Genomic DNA, 20,085 nt, shown 5'->3' with positions numbered 1-20,085 from the left:
GGAAAGGTATAAAAGGAAGATCTTTTGTCTCAGTCACGGGCACCCCCATTTGGGATCCCCTCCCGCTGGGGAGCTGTAACCTCTTCTCCTGCCTCTAATAAACTATCCTCTTTTTAAAATTTTTTGCCTCTCCCTGGTCCATGTGTCCATTCTTTGGCTTCACGACAGGATCCCGGCCCACACCCAGAGCTACCAGCAGATCCAACATCATCTACATCAACAGTATTGCCATTGTAGTGGTAATTAGCATGTTCTTTAAGCCTAAATGCCAATTTCTTTGAATGTCCCTAAAAGAGTTTGGTCCTGTTATTCTCTCACTCTTTTGCTTCATAAAATTTATTTGAATGTGTAATTTTGTATGCATTTGGGATTTTAATTATTTAACTTCATCTCCCAAATTAGACAGCAGCCTCCAGAGGGCAATGGCTAGATATGTTGGGGTTTTCTTTGGTCTACCCAGAGCCTTGCACTGTGTCTAGCTCAGAACAGAGGCTCAATCAATGCTAGTTACCCAGATTGCATCAGCTTTCCACCTGCCTTCCTCATCCCACACAACCCCCTTTAGAGTAGATGGCCCTGTCTGTGCTGTTGCTAAAGAATATGATGTAAACGTTGATCACAGACTAGGGTGACTCTCTCCTACCAGACTATGACATTCTTAAATTCTCAAGGTCATCTTTATTCTCCTTGCGCTCAGCACAGTGTCTGATTCAGAGAAGATGCTTAATTAAATAGGTGCAACAAATTACTCTATCTCATGTTACCAACTTAATTTTGGGGCTCAGGACGGTATATATCTCAAAGCTAAAAAGCAGCCACTGAAAGGCTGTAAAGCTATAATAAATAGCGTAGGCTATAGGGTATAGATTATTAAAAGAAAGATGAAAATTGTTTATGAACGCTTGCATTCTAATATTTATTCCAATAACAGACTATAGTTCTGAAATAAAAAACACATTGCCTGTTTCAAATATATCATGTTTACTAGGTTATAAGTTAAATATTTATAAATGCATTGTAGTTCTTATTTAAATAAATGCTTTTCAAAATCCTTTTTTTCTTAAAAAAAAATTAAAAGAACATGCTCTAAAGATAAATACTTATGAACCACTAACATATAACATGTAAAAGTGGAGCAACTCTGGTTAAGAAATAAAACCCATAAGACATCCCTTAGAACCTTAAGGCTCTGAGAAACAGTTTGGAAACTATGGTTCAGTACCACTTCCAGGTGGAAGGGACAGCTACTGATTCCAGTTTTCTGAGGAGGAAAATAAAAATTGCACTAGAAAATCTTCCCAACTTTTCCACATCCTCCATTTCAAGAAATTCCCATTTAAAAGGACTATTGAACTAATATTTACTTTAGAGCAATAGTTATAAATCTTAACCTTCTGACAGACTAAATGGGCATTTTTATTTTTATTTTGAAAATAAAGTCTTTTGAATCATGGAGCCACAATGTTTTGTTTTGTCTTTTGTTTTGAGGGGCAGCAAAAGTTATGCTCAGAGACTGAGTTGTCTTAGCACAGGTTCGCTGTGGGAATTACAATTTCGCAAGCCAATAGCATACAGGATAATATCTTTTAATAAGCAAAATAAAGAAATACTCCAAACAAATGACAAGTTAATCACGCTATTGTTCCAGGCAAGGGGAGGTAAAGAAATAAAGTCTAAATTTAATATGAGATGTATCTTTTTATACAAGTAGACACCCTGGAGAGATGGCATCCAACCTAGAGCTGATTTCCAGCCACCAGTGCAAAGTAAAAGTGTCCTGTTGCTAGAGCATGTTGCTAGGGAACGGAGACACCACTGTTGGTAATTTGGCTGATGTCTTTGACCTGGCGGCTACTGGGTTTATCAACACTGTCTAAGAGGAATGCATTGCCATGACAGGAGAGAATGCCCCTAGGGTCTTTGGGGAGTTTTTAGATTAGCAGTCACCTCGCCCAAATAGAAACTCTTAATAGTCTTCACAAACTCTCTATTTAGTCTAAATGTCCCCTTGCCATAGTTGCTTCTCCATTTGTTCTTATCTATAAGCCCCCAGTGGGGCCCCTCAGTTGCTGGGCTGCTGACTGCTTATCAATGATGACAGATGTACAATGATGTTTTATGTCCGAACAACTTCTAAAGAAAAATAACTTTTTTTGTCTTTACAACTGTCATTAAGAAGTAGATTGAAACAACTTCACTTAAGTCATAAACAGGTAGATTTGAAATCATATTAAACCTATACAGGGGTGGGCCGGATGGCTCAGTTGGTTAGAATGTGGCCTCTTAACAACTGCTGGTTCAATTCCCGCATGGGATGGTGGGCTATTCCCCTGCAACTAGATTGAAAATGGTGACTGGACTTGGAGCTGAGCTGTACCCTCCACAACTAGATTGAAGAACAATGATTTGACTTGGAGTTGATGGGTCCTGGATAAAACACACTGATCCCCAATATTCCCCAATAAAAATTTAAAAAAAGAAAATAAAGAAATCAGTTAAAAAAAAAAAATCTATACACAACAGTCAGTACTAGGAGAATCTTAAATTTAGAATCCAGACCAGTGAGGTCTGTCCTCCTCGGTTCTGTATGACTCAGAGGGCAGGATTTGGACAGGTGGCAGTCATGGGGAAGGAGATGCTAAGGGTAATTTTTGGTGACTGGACAAGGAGTTGATTTGGCTGTAGGTTGTTCGATGACAGTTTCGAATTTAGGTATAGCCCCACCAGCAAGTGTCTTTGGCTGGTCAAACCAAGTCCTGTTTTGTCTTCCTCTTTGCATATTGAATGCACATTACACTCCATCAAGATCTTTTTCCTATAGGACAAGTGGAATATGTGTTCAAAATGTTGGAATTTGAAAACTCAATTTATGTTGGCCTCTTGACGTGGCTGATAACTGGTGTTAAGAAGTTTTGGACCCCTGAGCAACTGCCCCACTATCTGAGGATTGTGGATGAAGAAGGATGGGAACTCAGGACAAGCAAAGTAAGCCCAGGCTACTCCCTCCTATTTCCACATCAGTCACTTGTTCCTTCTTGAGTTTTCCACCTCTCCGTCTCTACAGGTTCTTCCCTACCAGCACACAAACATTTTCAAGCCTCTCTCACTTAAAACAAAATACACATGTGTCTCCTTTGACATTATCTTTCTATTTAAATTACTATTCTCTACCCTTTCAAAATTCAACATTCTGAACATCATCTTCTTACTCTATCTAGTTTCTCTCCATTGTAGTTTAATGGTTTTTCCTTCTCTTTTTCCTACCTAATTCCTAAAACATTGATGTTTCACAGGGTTTATTTCTCTGTTCTTGGTCATGACTCATGCTTTCCTAGAGCAGCTTCATTCATTTCTCCATTTCAACTACTAACTACATGCTGACTACTCCCTATGTATTTCTAGCCCAATTTGTGTGTGTGTGTGTGTGTGGTTGTTAACTGTGGATTGGGGTAGGGAGTGTATCAGAAACTATTTAATTTAATTTAATTTATTTATTTTTTATTGGGGAAGGGGAACAGGATTTTTTTGGGGAACAGTGTGTTCTTCCAAGACTTTTCCAAGTCAAGTTGTTGTCCTTTCAATCTTAGTTGTGGAGGGCACAGCTCAGCTCCAGGTCCAGTTCCTGTTGTTAGTTGCAGGGGGTGCAGACCACCATCCCTTGCGGGAGTCGATCCAGCTACCTTGTGGTTGAGAGCCTGCGCTCCAACAAACTGAGCCATTTGGCCACCAGGGAGCTGAGCAGCAGCTCATTGACTTCATTTTAGTTGCAGAGGGCGCAACTCACTGGCTCATGTGGGAATAGAACCTGCAACCTCAGGGTTAGGAGCACAGTGCTCCAACCACCTGAGCCACCAGGCTGGCCCTAGCCCAATCTTTTCAATTGCATTACTGACCCAAGTTTTGGCGTATCCTATTTTGCACTTTAAACATATTAAAAAATAAATTCACTGTCTTCCCCAACAACTTTCAATCTCTTGTATTTCTTCTTTTTTGAGGTGTGGTGTCATCCACCCAGTCATCTGAAGGCAGAAACATAACAAATACCTTGAAACACCCCTTCTTCTTAAACTCTAATGGGTCAAAGTCCTATGGAATAAGACGAGTACACATCTTGCTTGATTTTGTCTCTCCTGTAATTCTAATACCATTGCCTTATTTCTTGTCTAAAGCATCTCTAAGCAGTACTTGAAATTTCTAACTGGTCATATTACCTCCCAGTCAACTCATTCTTGATGCTACAAAATACTGATTATGGGCCGGCCCGGTGGCTCAGGCGGTTAGAGCTCCGTGCTCCTAACTCCGAAGGCTGCCGGTTCGATTCCCACATGGGCTAGTGGGCTCTCAACCACAAGGTTACCAGTTCAATTCCTCGAGTCCCGCAAGGGATGGTGGGCTCTGCCCCCTGCAACTAAGATTGAACACGGCACCTTGAGCTGAACTGCCTCCCGGATGGCTCAATTGTTGGTTGGAGCATGGGCTCTCAACCACAAGATTGCCAGTTCAATTCTTTGAGTCCCGCAAGGAATGGTGGGCAGCGCCCCCTGCAACTAAAATTGAACACGGCACCTTGAGCTGAGCTGCCACTGAGCTCCCGGATGGCTCAGTTGGTTGGAGCGTGTCCTCTCAACCACAAGGTTGCTGGTTCGACTCCCGCAAGGGATGGTGGGCTGTGCCCCCTGCAACTAGCAACGGCAACTGGACCTGGAGCTGAGCTGCACCCTCCACAACTAAGACTGAAAGAACAACAACTTGAAGCTGAACAGAACCCTCCACAACTAAGATTGAAAGGACAACAATTTGACCATTGTTCCCCAATAAAGTCCTGTTCCCCTTCCCCAATAAAATCTTTAAAAAAAAAAAAAAATACTGATTATATGCTACCTCAAGCTGAATTTCAGAACTAGAGAAATTAGGATCTCTGTTTACCAGGGTGAGCTAGGAAGCAGATTCAGAGGTTTTGAATTGGCCTTCCCACTATGACAGTTCTTACCCCATAGGCCAAGGACCCAATGTGGGGGCTACTTCAACTATCAAGTATAACAGTTCTAATTGTAAACATTCAGAGACTGGGAAAATGATCCCAAGGTTGTGTTTATAAAACCAGTTGGCCTCCTTGAGTGAGCTAGATGTTAGCCCGGACTCCGGTTATTACCTGGATCCTTTAACCCCTAATCTAACAAAGCGGGGAAGAAGCGGTCATGGTGCTAATTTGAGTATCAATATTAATTCAGATCCTGTGTCCAAGTCTTCAAAATGTCTTTTCTCTTTTCCAGTATACATGGTTAAAGGACTATAGATCTCTTTGGGCAAGGTATGGGGGAATCACTCTAAAAAATACTTGTCATGTTGGTACAGGGTTCTTCCTCCTAGGAAGCCAGCCATCTCATCACCTAGTGGGTTTTGGATCTGAAAATCAGCTCAAGTCTGGGAGCTGAGCCAGAGATGGTGACTTTTTTTTTTTTTTTTTTTTTTTACTAGTTTCAGGTGTACAGGGCAATGTAATAATTAGACATTTACACTCCTCACAAAGTGATAACCTCCCCAAATCTACTACCCCTCTGACATCATATATAGCTGTTACAATACCATTGACTATCTTCCCTACGCTGTACTCCATATCCTGTGACTATAGATGATATAGATGATATAGATATAGATATAGATATAGATATAGATATAGATATTATAGTTAACATTCAATATTATTCTACTTCAGCTTTAGGTGTATAGCACAGTCAATGATGTGATCCCCCTGATAAATCCAGTGCCCATCTGGCACCCTACATAATCTTTACAACATTATTAATTATATTCCCCATACTGGATTTCATATCCCTGTGATTATATTGTGATCACTAATTTGTACTTTCTAATCCTTCACCTTCTCCTCCATTCCCACCCTCCTCCCATCTAGTAACCAATAGTTTTTTTTTCTTCCCTATATCTCTGAGTCTATTCCTGTTTTGTTTGCTCATTTGTTTTGTTCTTTAGATTCCACATATAAGGGAGATCATATGGCATTTGTCTTTCTAAGTTTGACTTGTTTCACTTAGCATAATATTCTCTAGGTCCATCCATGTTGTTGCAAATGGTAAGAGTTCATTCTTTTTTATGGCCGAGTAATACTCCATTGTATAAATGTACCACAGTTTCTTTATCCAATCGTCTATCAATGGGCATTTCGGTTGTTTCCATATCTTGGCTATGATGAACAGTGCTGCAATAGACATAGGGGTGCATGTAGTTTTCCAAATTAATGTTTTAGATTTCTTTTGATATATACCCAAGAGTGGAATTGTTGGGTCATAAGGTAGTTCATTTTCAATGTTTTGGTACCTGCATACTTTTTCCATAGTGGCTGCACCAATCTGCAATCCCACCAACAGTGCATGAGGGTTCCCTTTTAGAGATGATGACTCTTAACTAGGATGATTGCCCCCAGCCTCCTGCTTTTCTATTCTTGACATTTGATTGTACATGTTAGGAAGCATCAAATCATTATGTTATACTATACCTTAAATTTGTACAATGTAATGTCAATTATATCTCAATAAAACTGGAAAAATTCAAAATAAAAGTAATTATTTACTTCCAAATTTCTATAAATATATAGTGCCAAAAAAATGTATACAAGTGGACACTTTGGTCAACGTTGCTCAAGCACTCAAACAGTAGTTCACCATAATCAGAAGTATATGGACACTGATGGTAACCACTTTGAGCACCTCTTGTAATTGCAGAAGTCAAATGTGACTTGTATTCATCTTTTGTTATCGGTGTATATTGAGTATTACAATTTTAATACAGTTTTCATATATATATATATATATATATAGTGCCAAATATATATATATACACACACACACATCATTATTGGCTGCCTATCTACTTTGCTCCTAGGGACGTTGTATTTTATTAACCATCTACACAGACCTTGTGAATTAAGCCCCTTTGGCTGCCCTCCAACTTGCCTAGTAATTGCAGCCTCCTGGTTTCTGCTGGTAAAGTGCCACCATCTGGCTCATTTACTTCAGGCCCCATCATCCCCAGAATGCCGTTAACAAGCTCAGCTCTGTGACTGCCTCACCTATCAACAGCCCTGTCGACGGAGGACTGCTGAGCTTCTCAGCAGTGCCATGCCTCCTCGTCAGCACGTTCCTGATGGGCTAGGGGAGTGCTGTGTCCTCTGGGCCCACCTGAGGAACAACTCTGTTGAGTGTATGGCCTCACATAGAACATATCCATCCCTGCAGGCCCACATTCCTCAGCCTCTTTATTCCCTCCTTTACCCTTAGCCAGGGAAATTTGGGCAGTCATGCTTTCCCCAGTGCTGGCAGTCACTTTTTCTGGGCCTCTAAGAATCATCCTAGTAGTGAATTTGTCCCATCTCCCAGGATCCTTGCAAGGATTTTAAATCCCCCAAGACAATTAATTCTTTGTTGTAATCCAGCTCTTTTGATCAATTGCGCTCAAAATCTAATTTGAGAATTACTCCCTTAACTCCTGCCAATGCATACTGGTTAATGTTTGCTGATCATTTGGTGCATATTCTCTTTCATTCCTTGCCAGGCCCCTCACTTCCCCAGCTGAGTTATTCTGGAATTTAACTCTCAGTTATTTGCCTAATAGCTGGGAGAGCAACTCAGAGGAGTTTTTGAGGGGTGCACTATTATCTGTTACCTTTGAGAGGGAGGGGCCTGTGCAGCATCTTCCAGCATAGAGGTAGCGCTAGCTCTTACTAGGGAACCATCAACCACCTCTGCAAGTTCTGAGAATCCATAGGGGTCTGCAGAACAGACACTCTCAGGGACATCTATTTCAATGTCCCCACCAATGTCTCATGGTCCAAGATTTTCCCAAGCAGGTTGCTGACTTTAGCATGGCAGACCTGCCTTTGCTAAAATTGTAAGTCTCTGTAGCTCTGCAGCTCAGTTATTAGAGCTTTTGTTTGTTGCTCAGCTATGTCCATTATTCTAGAAACAGGAAATATGGACCTCTGTCAACTACTAGAAGGTTTCTGGCTCTTGCATCTTATACTCTTTCAATGCTTGTTAATGACCCTCAGTTTCTCATTATCCCATTGATGGGCATTAATAAAACTTACCAATAACCAAACAGCTCCATTATCTTTTAGAGCCTTTTACACCTGTGTTTTCCAAATGCCTGAATTATTGCATTTGCAAGGGCAGTCCCCTCTAACAGGACATTTTTATTCAGGTTACCTCCAGTGAAATCTTCAGCAATTGGACTGCCAGGTGTATCAGGGATGACCCACCCCTCACACAGCACTCAGCATGGTGTCCTTTTGTATTCACCAGCAGGTCAATAAGCCAGTTCCAGAATTCCATGTTATCACCTGTTTTCTCTGACTGCTCCTGGCACCATATGGAATTCTTCATGTCCTCCAAGAAGCAGATGCCAAAATGGAGTTACTTGCACAAGAGATTTATTGTAGAAAGCAACTGTGAAGGCAAATAAGAAGGGAGCCAGGAGGCTGGGAGGATTATCTACCATAATGTATGTCTGGCCCCTGGTGAAGGAGACGATAAAGAATCTGGGTAGGAAGAGTCTCAAACTGCAGTGCAGTTCTAAGAAAGTGTAAGCAAAGTGGATGAGGAGTCCTTGAGTCTTAACCATAAGAACAGCCCTACCACTTTTTGGCCGGGACTGCCATCTTCCAGTAATTCGTCAAAAGGACCAACACAAAGGGAAAGAGGAGAGGCACCGCTATATGTTCTCTAGGCCTTTTAGAAAACATGGAATTGTTCCTTTGGCCACATACATGCGAATCTACAAGAAAGGTGATACTGTAGACGTCAAGGGAATGGGCACTGTTCAAAAAGGAATGCCCCACAAATGTTACCACGGCAAAACTGTCTACAATGTTACTCAGCATGCGATTGGCATTGTTGTAAACAAACAAGATAAGGGCAAGATTCTTGCCAACAGAATTAATGCTTGTATTGAGCATATTAAGTACTCTAAGAGCCGAGATAGCTTCCTGAAACAGGTGAAGGAAAATGATCAGAAAAAGAAGGAAGCCAAAGAGAAAGGTACTTGGGTTCAATTGAAACACCAGCCTGCCCCACCCAGAGAAGCACACTTTGCGAGAACCAATGGAAAGGAGCCTGAGCTGCTGGAATGCATTCCCTATAAATTCATGGCATAGGTGTGAAAAAATAAAAGACCTCTGTAAAAAAAAAAAAAAAAAAAAAAAAGACTAGCTCTACCTTAGAAGCCATGCTACACTTTGTGGCTGGGAGTAGCAGTAGGAGTTAAGAGTATAGGCAAGAACATAGTGGTGAAGTTAAAGGTGAGGCTGCTGACCAACTACTATCCCTGCAGGACAGAGCTGATAGGCACATATGCACGATCACCACGCCATAATGCCATACTTTGTCTGAATGCCTGGAAGAAAGGGAAGAGAAATAAAGTATACTCAGTTTGTGGCACTCCTCTTCTGAGCACATTAACACTTTATACTTCCCTCTGAAATTATCATCACAATCAATGATTGGAAAAGAACGGGGCCAAATCACTTGGCTTAGAAATCAATTTAGGAAGAACGTTGACAGATGCCAGTAGAAAGTGAGATCCAATAAATGAGGAGATGACTTATGAGTTACCATTTTCCAACCCATGGACTGTTAAATGATAAGAGGCTTGTTCACAGCATCACTTCTTTTCCATTTGAAGTTAATTAAAATTGAGCTGTTTCTTCTTCCCGACCAGTACTACTATCGGTCTTACCAGAGACTTTTTGGGTCCTGGACTCAGAAGTGGTTGTAACGACAAATGAGGCTACTACATAGGGTTATCATAGCTTGATCCTTTTCTTGATTATGGTCTGAGTTATTTATCGTAAATCTTTTAGCTACATCAAGGGTAGTGGCAACTTCAGGCTTCTTCCCTCATTTAGGTCTGTGCTGTGGCATTGCTGAACTAATCAGTGCCAAAGCTCTTCTTGAGTATGACAATTTCTGGACCACTCCTGCTGAGGTGAGCATATTCTGCAAACATGTCTGATGATCAGTGTCCAAAGGTAAGGTACTATGATCATGTTTTAAAAATGAATGTTACTTATCCCAATAGTTCAAAACAGATGGAAGCTGAACAGGGTATAACAGCATATGGCAAAAGTAATGTATGGAGTAAAGACCAAGAATAATGTCCTCCCCGTCTCTATCCCTCTGCTTTCTCTGACCTTGCTTCATACCAAACTTGGACGAAATTATTCAGTATAAGAATTAAGACTTTATACCATCATTGCCTTCCCAACAAGTGACTTTTTAAAAAAAGTCTCTCAAGTTACTTTTTTTTACAGAGAATAGGGGGGAAATAAAACTTAGTAAAAGGACTCACATTCCCATCTTTGTTCTGAGCAGTGCAAATTCCCAATTTACTAAGCCTGCTAGCAGTAAAATTTTGTTGTTGGCACCAGCTGCATAAAGTGTCTCAGGGTGGGCCATCCATGAGGGGCAGAGTGGTGAGACAGGGAAGCACTCAGTTTTGGGAAATTTAGCTGTGAAGAACAGAAGCTAAGACAGAATTTAATAGAATAGTCATAAATAACATTTGCATAGACATTCAATTTGTGAAGTATATTATATATATTCTCATTAATTCTTATAATCCTGTGAAATAATTAATGTCATTGCCATTTATAGGTAAGATACTCAAAATCAACCAACAATTAAAATAGCAAAGATGGTCCTCAAACCTAGGTCTCAGACTTCTTACTCCTTCACCTCTGCAGGTCATTAACACTTCACCCAACATACATGCCTGCCATCTTTTTTTGTTTTGTAACCCCCACTCACAGGTCAGGTCATTGCATCCGATTGTAGCTGTGTTGTATTAACCACATAGCAATACATTAGATAGAGGACAAAGATCAATTTTCTTATATTGATTCCTAAGTAACTTGTGATCCATTTCCTTTTATAATTCAGGTCAGACCTTTCAATTTATCATTCACTTGGAAAGCTAGAGCAGGGTGAGGGGCCATAAATGGTGCTGATTGGAGTTGAGAAATGGTTTGTGATTTTAAATAGGAGGTTATATTATACCTTTTTGACAAAGTGACATTTGAAGAAAGACTTAAAAGGAAGTTTACCATATTGATACTTAGGGAAAGAGCACTCCAACTAGTGACAAGGCCCTAAGATGGGAGTAATGTTAGCCATGGTCAAGGAACAATGAACGCAGGGTGCTGGAGATGAGGTCAGAGGTGAAGGCATACAGGTAGGAAACACTAGAGGTAAGGTCTTGGACATCATTACAAGAATTTTGGATTTTCCTCTGAATAAAGTGGGATCCATGGGAGGGATCTGAGCAGAGGAGTGTCATAATCTGATTTGTATTTTGAAAGGATCTTTTCATATTGGCAATTGAGTATTTTATTTTAAAATTAAAGTTTTTATTTAAAAATTTTCAAACATAAAAGTTGGGACAACACCCATATATTCTGTACCTCATTAACCAATTGCAGATGCAATATTATTTTTTTATGTTATGGGTATATACATAGAGGGTGCCAAAAAAATGTATGCACATTTTAAGAAAGGAAAACTTTATTAAAATTGTAATACTCAATATATACCAATAACAAAAGATGAATACAAGTCACCTTCGACTTCTGCAATTACAAGAGGTGCTCAAAGTGGTTACCATCAGTGTCCAGACACTTCCGATTACAGCGGACTACTGCTTGAGCAACGTTGACCAAAGTATCAACTTTTATACATTTTTTTGGCACCAGCAGTGTATATACATACACCTTTATAATAATTTTTAAAATATTGGAGATTTTATATATATATATAACCACAATATGGTTATTACAACCAAGATATTTAACATGGCTATTACTGCATCTAATATCCACTCATCTACATCTAATATCCACTTTATATTCAAATTTCCCCAATTATTCCAAAAAACATCCTTTTAAGTAGAACTGTTTTATCATTCAAATCACCCTTTTAAAAAGTAATATATAACCTATATGTAGTAAAATACACACATCTTAAGCACACAGCTCTGTATTTTCACATATGGATATATATGTGCCTAAGTAACTGCCACACAAAACTAAGTAAGCTCATTTAATTATGCTGAGATGAGTATAATCGGGACTGATGGCATCCTTTTGAGTAGATTCCTGTTAGATCCTTTGGCAAAAATATTGTCATATATTGTACCCCATCAGAAAACACATTTGTTTGTAGTATTCCAGGTGATAAGTTTGAATACTGTTAAGATGGACATAACCAATTTTTGTGTATAAACCCTGTCTTGCCAAATGTAAAAATTTACTTGAGGCATTATCAGGTAAATTAATTCCAACTCAGTGAATTGGTATTTTAAACATTTTTCATCTCTGCTCCTTAGGGTTGAGGATCCTTGGAGATATGCCCACTTTCACTGTTGCTTACCCTCAGTGAGTTCACAGGATTTTTTCCATTGACTTGCCTCAGTCACCAATGTCTTGTCCACGACTGGACTCCAGTTATTGGAGCCTTAAATGTCCAACTCTTGGACTTAAATGTCTCTTTGGAAAACATGGGAAAATGGCTCTACTCTTATTCCCCCCAATCAAGATCACACAGGATCCCTTTGCCACGGAACTCATCTGAGGCAGAGTATATACCTCTCATCCTTGAAATACTGAGAGCACGGGACAGAGACCATGAGGGAGGATAGAGTAAGGTAGTTAAAACTAGAGAGAAATTTGGGGAGACGTGCATTTTAGGAAGAGTTGGGGAATATATACGACTTTAGAGATTTCATGTTGCCAGTGGCAGTAAGATGGGGTAAATAAGCCATTTTAGTAGTAGAATGATTTTAAAGAGAGAATTTTAAGTTTATTTTAAGGTGTTAGGAACCTAGAAGCAAAATCAGAAAGCAAAATTCCCAAATTAGTAAAGGCAGAAAAGAAGGAAATAGGATAGAAACTTGAGCAATCCAATGAAAATAGAGAAGAAAATGTTTAAAACTAAGTATACATACAATAAGATATAAGGAATAAAATGTGTAGTATTACACTGAAAAATTCTGACCACTAATAATGCCTTTTTGGCTTAATCCTATTAACATTTATTTGCATACACGTTTCCTAAATAGATGATTTTATATATACATTTTAAACATATGTATTTATGATTTAGAAGTAGACTTGAACATTTTTAATCAGTAAAAATGTACAAAACAATTACAAATGGAAACAACAATGACAAAGTACCCTGTGTTTTTATCCCAGAGACACATCATAGAAATTCAAGTTAAGAAAATTTAGAAAAATGTTACGCTGTATATTAATAACATGTTTTGGGGAGTGGAGAGAATAACAGCATTCCCTTTGTCTTAAAGCAGTTGAGTTTGAACAAAGGCAGCAGCAGACCCCAGAAAGAGAATTCTGAAGAGGGGAATCCAGCATGTGAGTGCAGTATTGTTTTACTCAACCCCTTTACAATGCCCAAGTTCCCACTTTAAAGAGCTGCTGAGGTCACTCCTGTTTCAGAAGGATAATCATTTGATAGTATTGACTTCTTAGTCTTATTAATCACAATGAATGACAATTTGTGAAATACTTTTCCACTTTAAAGACTAAGACTCTGTATCCCGACAGATGAAGCAGCAGGCACTGTTGGGAGTCTGAGGGTAACATTTGCACCCCACCAGCCTGTGCCTCCTCTTCTAAGCAGAAAGCATGGGGGGTGTGGAGCAGCCTGGAGTTCAGTGGTCAGCGGCATCATGGAGTTGATAGTAATCTCCTTTCTATGATTAATTAGAATCATAGCTGTATCTTTTTTTCTGGCATTGTAGTCTCATTGAAGGCTTTTCATCAATACTTTATTCCTATAAAGCAAACGAAATGTGTAGTTTTAAAGAAGTTGAGACTCTCGAAGAAATAAATATCAAGTTGCATCCTTGAAAATAGCCAAGAAACCCATTGCTGGAATGCCAATAAAACTGCCCTTAAACTTTAAGATAGTGGGTAGGAAGTATTTGGCCATGTCCTCCAGGAATGACATTATCAGCCACTTTGTGTCTCTAATATGTTCCTGTCCTATACAGCCCATGGGCAGGAGCCCCAGAATGGATCTTTTACCTTTAGCCCAGAGACCCAACTATGTCATTGAAGGGCTATCCAAAGTTGTATTCAACTAATTGTGGCAGAAAAGAGGGCAGCAAAAAGGGGAAAAGACAAGCCACACTTACTTACCTCCTCCTGTGGGAGCTGGGGGCTGCCACTCCTGGCTGATGGAGGGGGACGTCTAGCCTGAGGGGCCTCCCACTTCAGACATCTATCCTCTGACAACTGTCCTACATCTCTGGTGTTCAGTAATCTGACACCAATGCACTCGCCCCAGCAAAAGAACCCAGTTCATGATGGAGCCAGAATGGTTCATGGACAACTGAGGGGTAGGGGAACAGATCCTTGGGAGCCAACACTGGGCTGTACCAATTCCCTCTATTCAGAGGGGTTATCTTCTTTTTATCCTTCCGCTCTGTAGGCCCCTCTCCCAAGCTAAGCCCAGAAGCATCCTTAGCGTCTCCCCGTTGTTAATATAACTACTTCCCCCCTATTCAACCAACATGGAATCTTTTGTATCCCTTACTGCTTCAAATATATCATCAAGGACAAGTATTTTATTTGTACCTTCTTTAGCTTTGTTTGATACTACTTAAGACAATTTCCCCTTGCAAACTCTCCCCATTAACTTCATATTCTAGCTTTTCTCTTTCCTGCTTTCTTTAACATGACTCCAAATACTGCCATTTCTTGAAGCTGTCCTCAGCCCCAGTGCAACTATTACCCTTATCAATATTTCAGTAACTACCAAATAATTACCTAGACACCAGATTTCTTTTTGGGGCACCCATATAAGGTGCCAGGCCCTTTAAACAATGAAAACCTGAATTTTCCCACAAGATTTTTCTAATAGATTTTATACCATTCCCTCTTTGGCAGTGTAAATCTCAGTCCATTTACTTGCTTAAAATCCTTCAGGGGCCCATCACCCAGGGGTGGGCTGCCAGATTCCAGATTCCTTGTGCATCCCTGACACCTAGAAATTGTTCACAAAATTCTGTAGGTGTGCATTTTTTCAGGTTTGCTCATTTAATTTTCACAGTATCTTCAGATAGGCATTTTTAAGCCCATTTGGTAAGTGACAAAAGTGAAGCTTATTTTCCACTATATATCACCATATTCTGTCACAGTGAACGACGACTCGCAGTTGCTATGTTGTCCTAAATTCTTTCACAGCATTGGCTCTGGTCCCTATATTGAAAAATGACCTTTCCATCTAATCACTTATTCCCTTAAGTTTTATCAGTTACCACAAGGTATAACAATTATTTACAAACAAATCATCCCCAGTAGACTGTAGGCTACTTTACTTAAAAGGTTTTTTTTTCTTCTAGTCATTATTTTTGTGTGGTGCATATACCTGGAATACAGTAATTATGTTTGTTTCTCCAGAATTATGGGTCTCCAGGTAGAAGCATTCAGCCCCAACAGACAGATGCTCTTTTCCCTAGGATTATATCTATAGGTAATACTTTGCTTGAAACTCTTTACTGATAACTTATGCTTGAAATACAGGGCTAATTAAGATTAACATGTATTCTTCTCTCTTCCTCAACTAAAAGCCAGGTGCCCACTTTTAGTATGTAGAAAAGCACTAGGTAATTACCTCTGAACACATTTGGGGCACAACATATTGTCCTCCAGGAACGGGGGTGGAAATTTGCTAGCAGGTAGCAAGAAGAGCGCACAGACTCTCCCGTGTTTTTCAGGAACCCAGGTTTGCCCAGCGTAAAACTGTAGCTGGACCCAACCCTCTTTATGTGCAGGAAGACTTCGCCCATGGACCACACACCACCTGACACCTGGGGAAGGAAAGAGGGGTAAATGTGAACAGAGCAAGACCAAATTCTCATGTTTGAGATTGCATCACGGCCTTTGATTCTACAGTCTTTCGCAAGTGTGAACCTTTGATATATGAACTCTGGAATCCTAACTTAACCTACTCTATTCTGTTCCCCTGTAGAAAATAATGCAAAACAGTTCTTTTCACAACTTTAGAAAGAAACAAAAAATATAATGGGAAGTGGTATAGCTGCAAATGGGTAGATGATAGTGTAGGGGAGGTAAAACTTTACCTCTACCCGTCTTCAGGCTTTCAGCTGGGATTCTAACAAAGATTAACAAGAGAAAACATTTATTAATGGGTGAAGTGTACATAATGCAGGAGAGAACACAACAAAAACTAACTAAAAATGGCAGCTTAGAATTCCATCTTATAACATCTTCTACAGAGAATAAATTTGTACATAAATGACAGGACAAAGGATGCCAGTTTTGGGCCCCCAAGGGTGCCAAACTGTGGGAAGGTAAATATATGAGAGGAAAATAATGGAGTAATGTTTGTTTGTAAGCAGATTCCTCTGGTGCCATCTCTCACTTGAGAGAGTATCTCCAGCAAAAGGAGAATTTATATCTTGTCTTTAAGCAGAAAAGGGGCAGTTTTGGGAGGTGTTTTCTTTTTAATTGCCTGCAGATCAAACTAATTGTTTATGTCAAAGAGGCATATTTGTGGATGACTTAGTCTGGTTTCCTTCAATAGAAAAACTAACCCAAAGTGGTCTGGGGTGGCCTTCATGAAATACGTTCAGAGCTGTCAAAACTTGACAGGCATTGTATTGTGCTAACCAGTTTATGGTCTCCCTTAATTGTATCCTCTGTAATTCTTACAATATGAGGTAGGTATTATAGGTATTATTAACCTATTTTACAATAAGAGAGCTGGGAACTAGTTTAAGCAATCTGTTAATGTCACTCGATAGATGCTTAGAAGATCCCGGGTTTAAGCTCAGGCAGTTGATTTTAGAACCTGCCTTCACTTCTAATTCCTTAAAGAGGAAAGAAATGAAGCCAAACAGATTGCTATCCCCTTCTGATGACATCAGTAATTTAGAACAGTGGTCCTTTAAGAGTGGTGCCCCAAATAGCATCATCAGCAGTGCCTGGGAAATTGTTAGAAATGCAAATTCCCAGGCTCTACCTCAGACCTGAATCAGAAACGTTGTGGGTGGGGGGGCCCCAGGAATCACCAGCCTTTCAGGTGGTGATTGATCAGAGGTTAATATTGACCAAACATTTCCTCATCTGAACCAGAACCAGCTCTTGATTTTGGGCTTACTAGAAGCCTCTTGTGGTGATTCCTCTGCCTCCATCTTCCCAGCTTTGGCTGCAATTCTGGTCCAGGAAGAAAACACAGCATCTGGGGAGGAAGTTGTCATGACAACCTTGTCCAATCCTTCAAGAGCAGGCATCCCTTCCTCAGGGGGAGCAGTCACTTTAGAAGGATCAGAACTTTCCATAGTCATTTCCCACTTTTCCATCTTTAATTTTCTTTGTGTTGTGGTCAAGATCTTGGCCTCTGCTGATGTGACGGGAATAACCTATAAATAGGGTTGAAAAGATTAAAGTGCTGTCAGAAGAGCAACCTCATTTCTATTACTCTTTGCAGAGCTGGTGAAGAGTGAGGACAGGGGGATATTTTTTCTCTTTAGAAGAAGGAGTGGAGAGGGGAAAGAGTGGCTTGGATAATTTAATTCCTTTACTCACTTTCTGATACTAATATAGGTAATTAGGATGAGAACTCAGCTTTATATTCTGCCAAACTTCTTACAAATTACTCACCTTTTGATGAGGGTAAGCATGTTCGCAGAGTCGCCTATATGCTTCCAATTTCTAAGACAAGAGAAAAATGAGTTAATAATGACAGTTATAGTTCTCACCATTCCTCCCAGTAACACTGTCTAACACTCTGAGCCCCTTACCAAGCCTTTGGTGCCCAGATTTAATTGCTGGCACCAGGCCCTCACGATGTCTCGGTGAATCAGGTTTACGGGTGGCAGTTTAGAGGGCAATGGAGGAACTGGTATCTTTTTCCGAAGTCTTATTCTTTTATTGTCTTGTGCCATATTTTGTGGATAGGAAGCTGAAGGAGAATGGGATACAATCAGTAATAATTAACTTCAACTTTTGTGTAACCTTTTAAAACGTCAAAAGTACGGGAGCATTTGAGATCTTGGTCCCCCCACCCCAAGAAGTCATCAGTTTGGCTCAAATGCACTCTCAGAAAAATGAAAATATAAAATAAAAATAACAAAAGTATCATCAGTTTTTTTAGTTCTCAGAGTCTAGTTCCCATTGTACAGTTAAATGACTTACCAAAGACCACAAAACCTCCAGGGCACAGAACCTGAAACCTAGGGCTTAATACTTCCAATCCCAGTTTTTACTTCTTAAAACTCCCCACTACTCACACACACTTGTGAACTCCTTAACCCCCAGACTCCAAGGAGGTTGCACTCGAGACTGCAACCTCCTATCATTCCCAATCCAGGGGCATGATAGAAGTTTTAATGGGAGATCATAAATACTCAATGGTGCCTTTTCCTCCTTCTCACTATGAAACAAACAAACCACTCAGCAATAAGCACCCAGCCATAAGCACAACCATTATTACCCACAATTCTGCCAGCCCACCCCATCAAAACAGCATCCCACTCCCATCGCACACAGGTCTGGTCTCCTGCTGCACCTCACCCACAGCACCATTCAGGAAAAGACTTACAGAACACAGCTCCAGAATAGACACAGGTATGTTAACACTAATAATCACTAGGGTTTACTGAGTCCACATTACTAGTCAGGTATCGTATAGGCATGTTACCTAATTATTGTTCATTACAACTGACCCTCCAACCCACCATGACTCAACACAGTAGGTGTTCTCCTCACTTTTTAGAATAGGGAGTGGAGTTTCAAGAGTGGGACTTCAATCTTACATCAGTCTGTCCTCAAATCATGGCACATCAAGATACTTAACTCCAAGCAGTGAGTTGTTAAAAATTTTAATTTCTACAGCTGAAAGTCTATTTTAAAAGAGAGGTTTTATAGAGCCAAAAATGCTAGCCAAAAAGACGGGTCTTGGGGCATATAGTCCAAACCACCAAACAGATTGGCTAGGTGGAAAATACATACATTTCCATGGTCTCGGAGTTTTCAAGTGTTTTTATACATCAAGCAGCAGGGAGGGGAAAGAAAGAAGTAAGCCATCTGAAAGAATTTACCTTAGCTATAGGCAAAAGGGTGGGAGAGAGTGAGGTGGGGCTGGCCCTGGGATATGTGCAGAGTCCACAAACCCAACGTGTAAAGAAGCAGCCAACGCTTCTGGAGTTTGATGGTACCTGGCTAAAATAACCTGTGGAAATTAATCTGAAGGTCCAACAGACAATAAAGGGATGTGAGGCATCTTTTCTTAGTTGGTCCAGGGCCATTAACAGACTAACAGTTCCCTTTCACTCACTCTTGGGCTGCTGTAATTTTAATTTAGAATATCTCTGAATTTTCTCCTTGTCAGAGTGAAAGAAAAATGAAAATCAGAACCAAATATATTGGGAGAGTTTGGAGACAGGAAGTGGTAAGATTTAACATAGGTGACCAAAAGAAGGCATTAGAGAGGTGAAATTTAAGCAAGGTCTTGAAAGTATAGGATTTGTAGAACAGAGAACAAAAATTTCTTTTCTACCTTTTCTACTCCAGAAAAATTCCTCAGGATTCTTCAACCCAAGGAAATGGATTTGAGGAATTGTGGACCTCTTACCTTCGTCCTCTTTCATGGACCTTTTTCGTTCTGTTTCCTTCCCTGAGTTTTTTTTTGTACTTGGTTCACCAACAGCCTGCTGTTTCTCTTCAGCTTCTACTGAGAGAGGTTGGAATTTGCAAGTCTTTTTTTTCTCCTTTGACTTCTTTGAGGAGTTCTGCTAGGAACAGAGGAGGCAGTCAGTCATTCCTCTGGTGTCTGACCTACCACATTAATACTGCCTGCCTTAAGATAACCCACACCCAAGACATCAAGGCAGCCACTAAATTCCACTGGCAGTGTGTATTCTCCAGGTATCACTTTAATGCCCAGGTATTTATAAGAGAGCGAAGCAGTGGTGGGGAAATGGGAGAAGGCCAACTTGAATGTATGAGAAAAGACAGAAAATATGGAGGAA

General features: G+C 40.1%; 1 protein-coding gene and 1 pseudogene across 1 annotated transcript; one reads left to right on the top strand and one right to left on the bottom strand.

The window, feature by feature from the left end:
- The first annotated feature begins 8,702 nt into the window (after positions 1-8,702).
- Positions 8,703-9,169, top strand: LOC109434569 (large ribosomal subunit protein eL21; annotated as a pseudogene).
- A 4,146-nt stretch (positions 9,170-13,315) lies between these two features.
- On the bottom strand, positions 13,316-19,875 carry DPPA4 (developmental pluripotency associated 4). Its single transcript, XM_019711636.2, is given in 6 exon segments — positions 13,316-13,860; positions 15,705-15,900; positions 17,214-17,475; positions 17,717-17,767; positions 17,857-18,017; positions 19,689-19,875. Coding segments are annotated over 6 exon segments (888 nt in total). The 3' UTR covers positions 13,316-13,829.
- Between the last annotated feature and the right edge of the window lie 210 nt (positions 19,876-20,085).

The sequence above is a fragment of the Rhinolophus sinicus genome, linkage group LG01, assembly GCF_036562045.2.
Source record: "Rhinolophus sinicus isolate RSC01 linkage group LG01, ASM3656204v1, whole genome shotgun sequence".
Lineage (NCBI taxonomy): Eukaryota > Metazoa > Chordata > Mammalia > Chiroptera > Rhinolophidae > Rhinolophus > Rhinolophus sinicus.
Note: the sequence above shows the minus strand (reverse complement) of the source record. Positions and strands in the feature narration are given on the sequence as shown.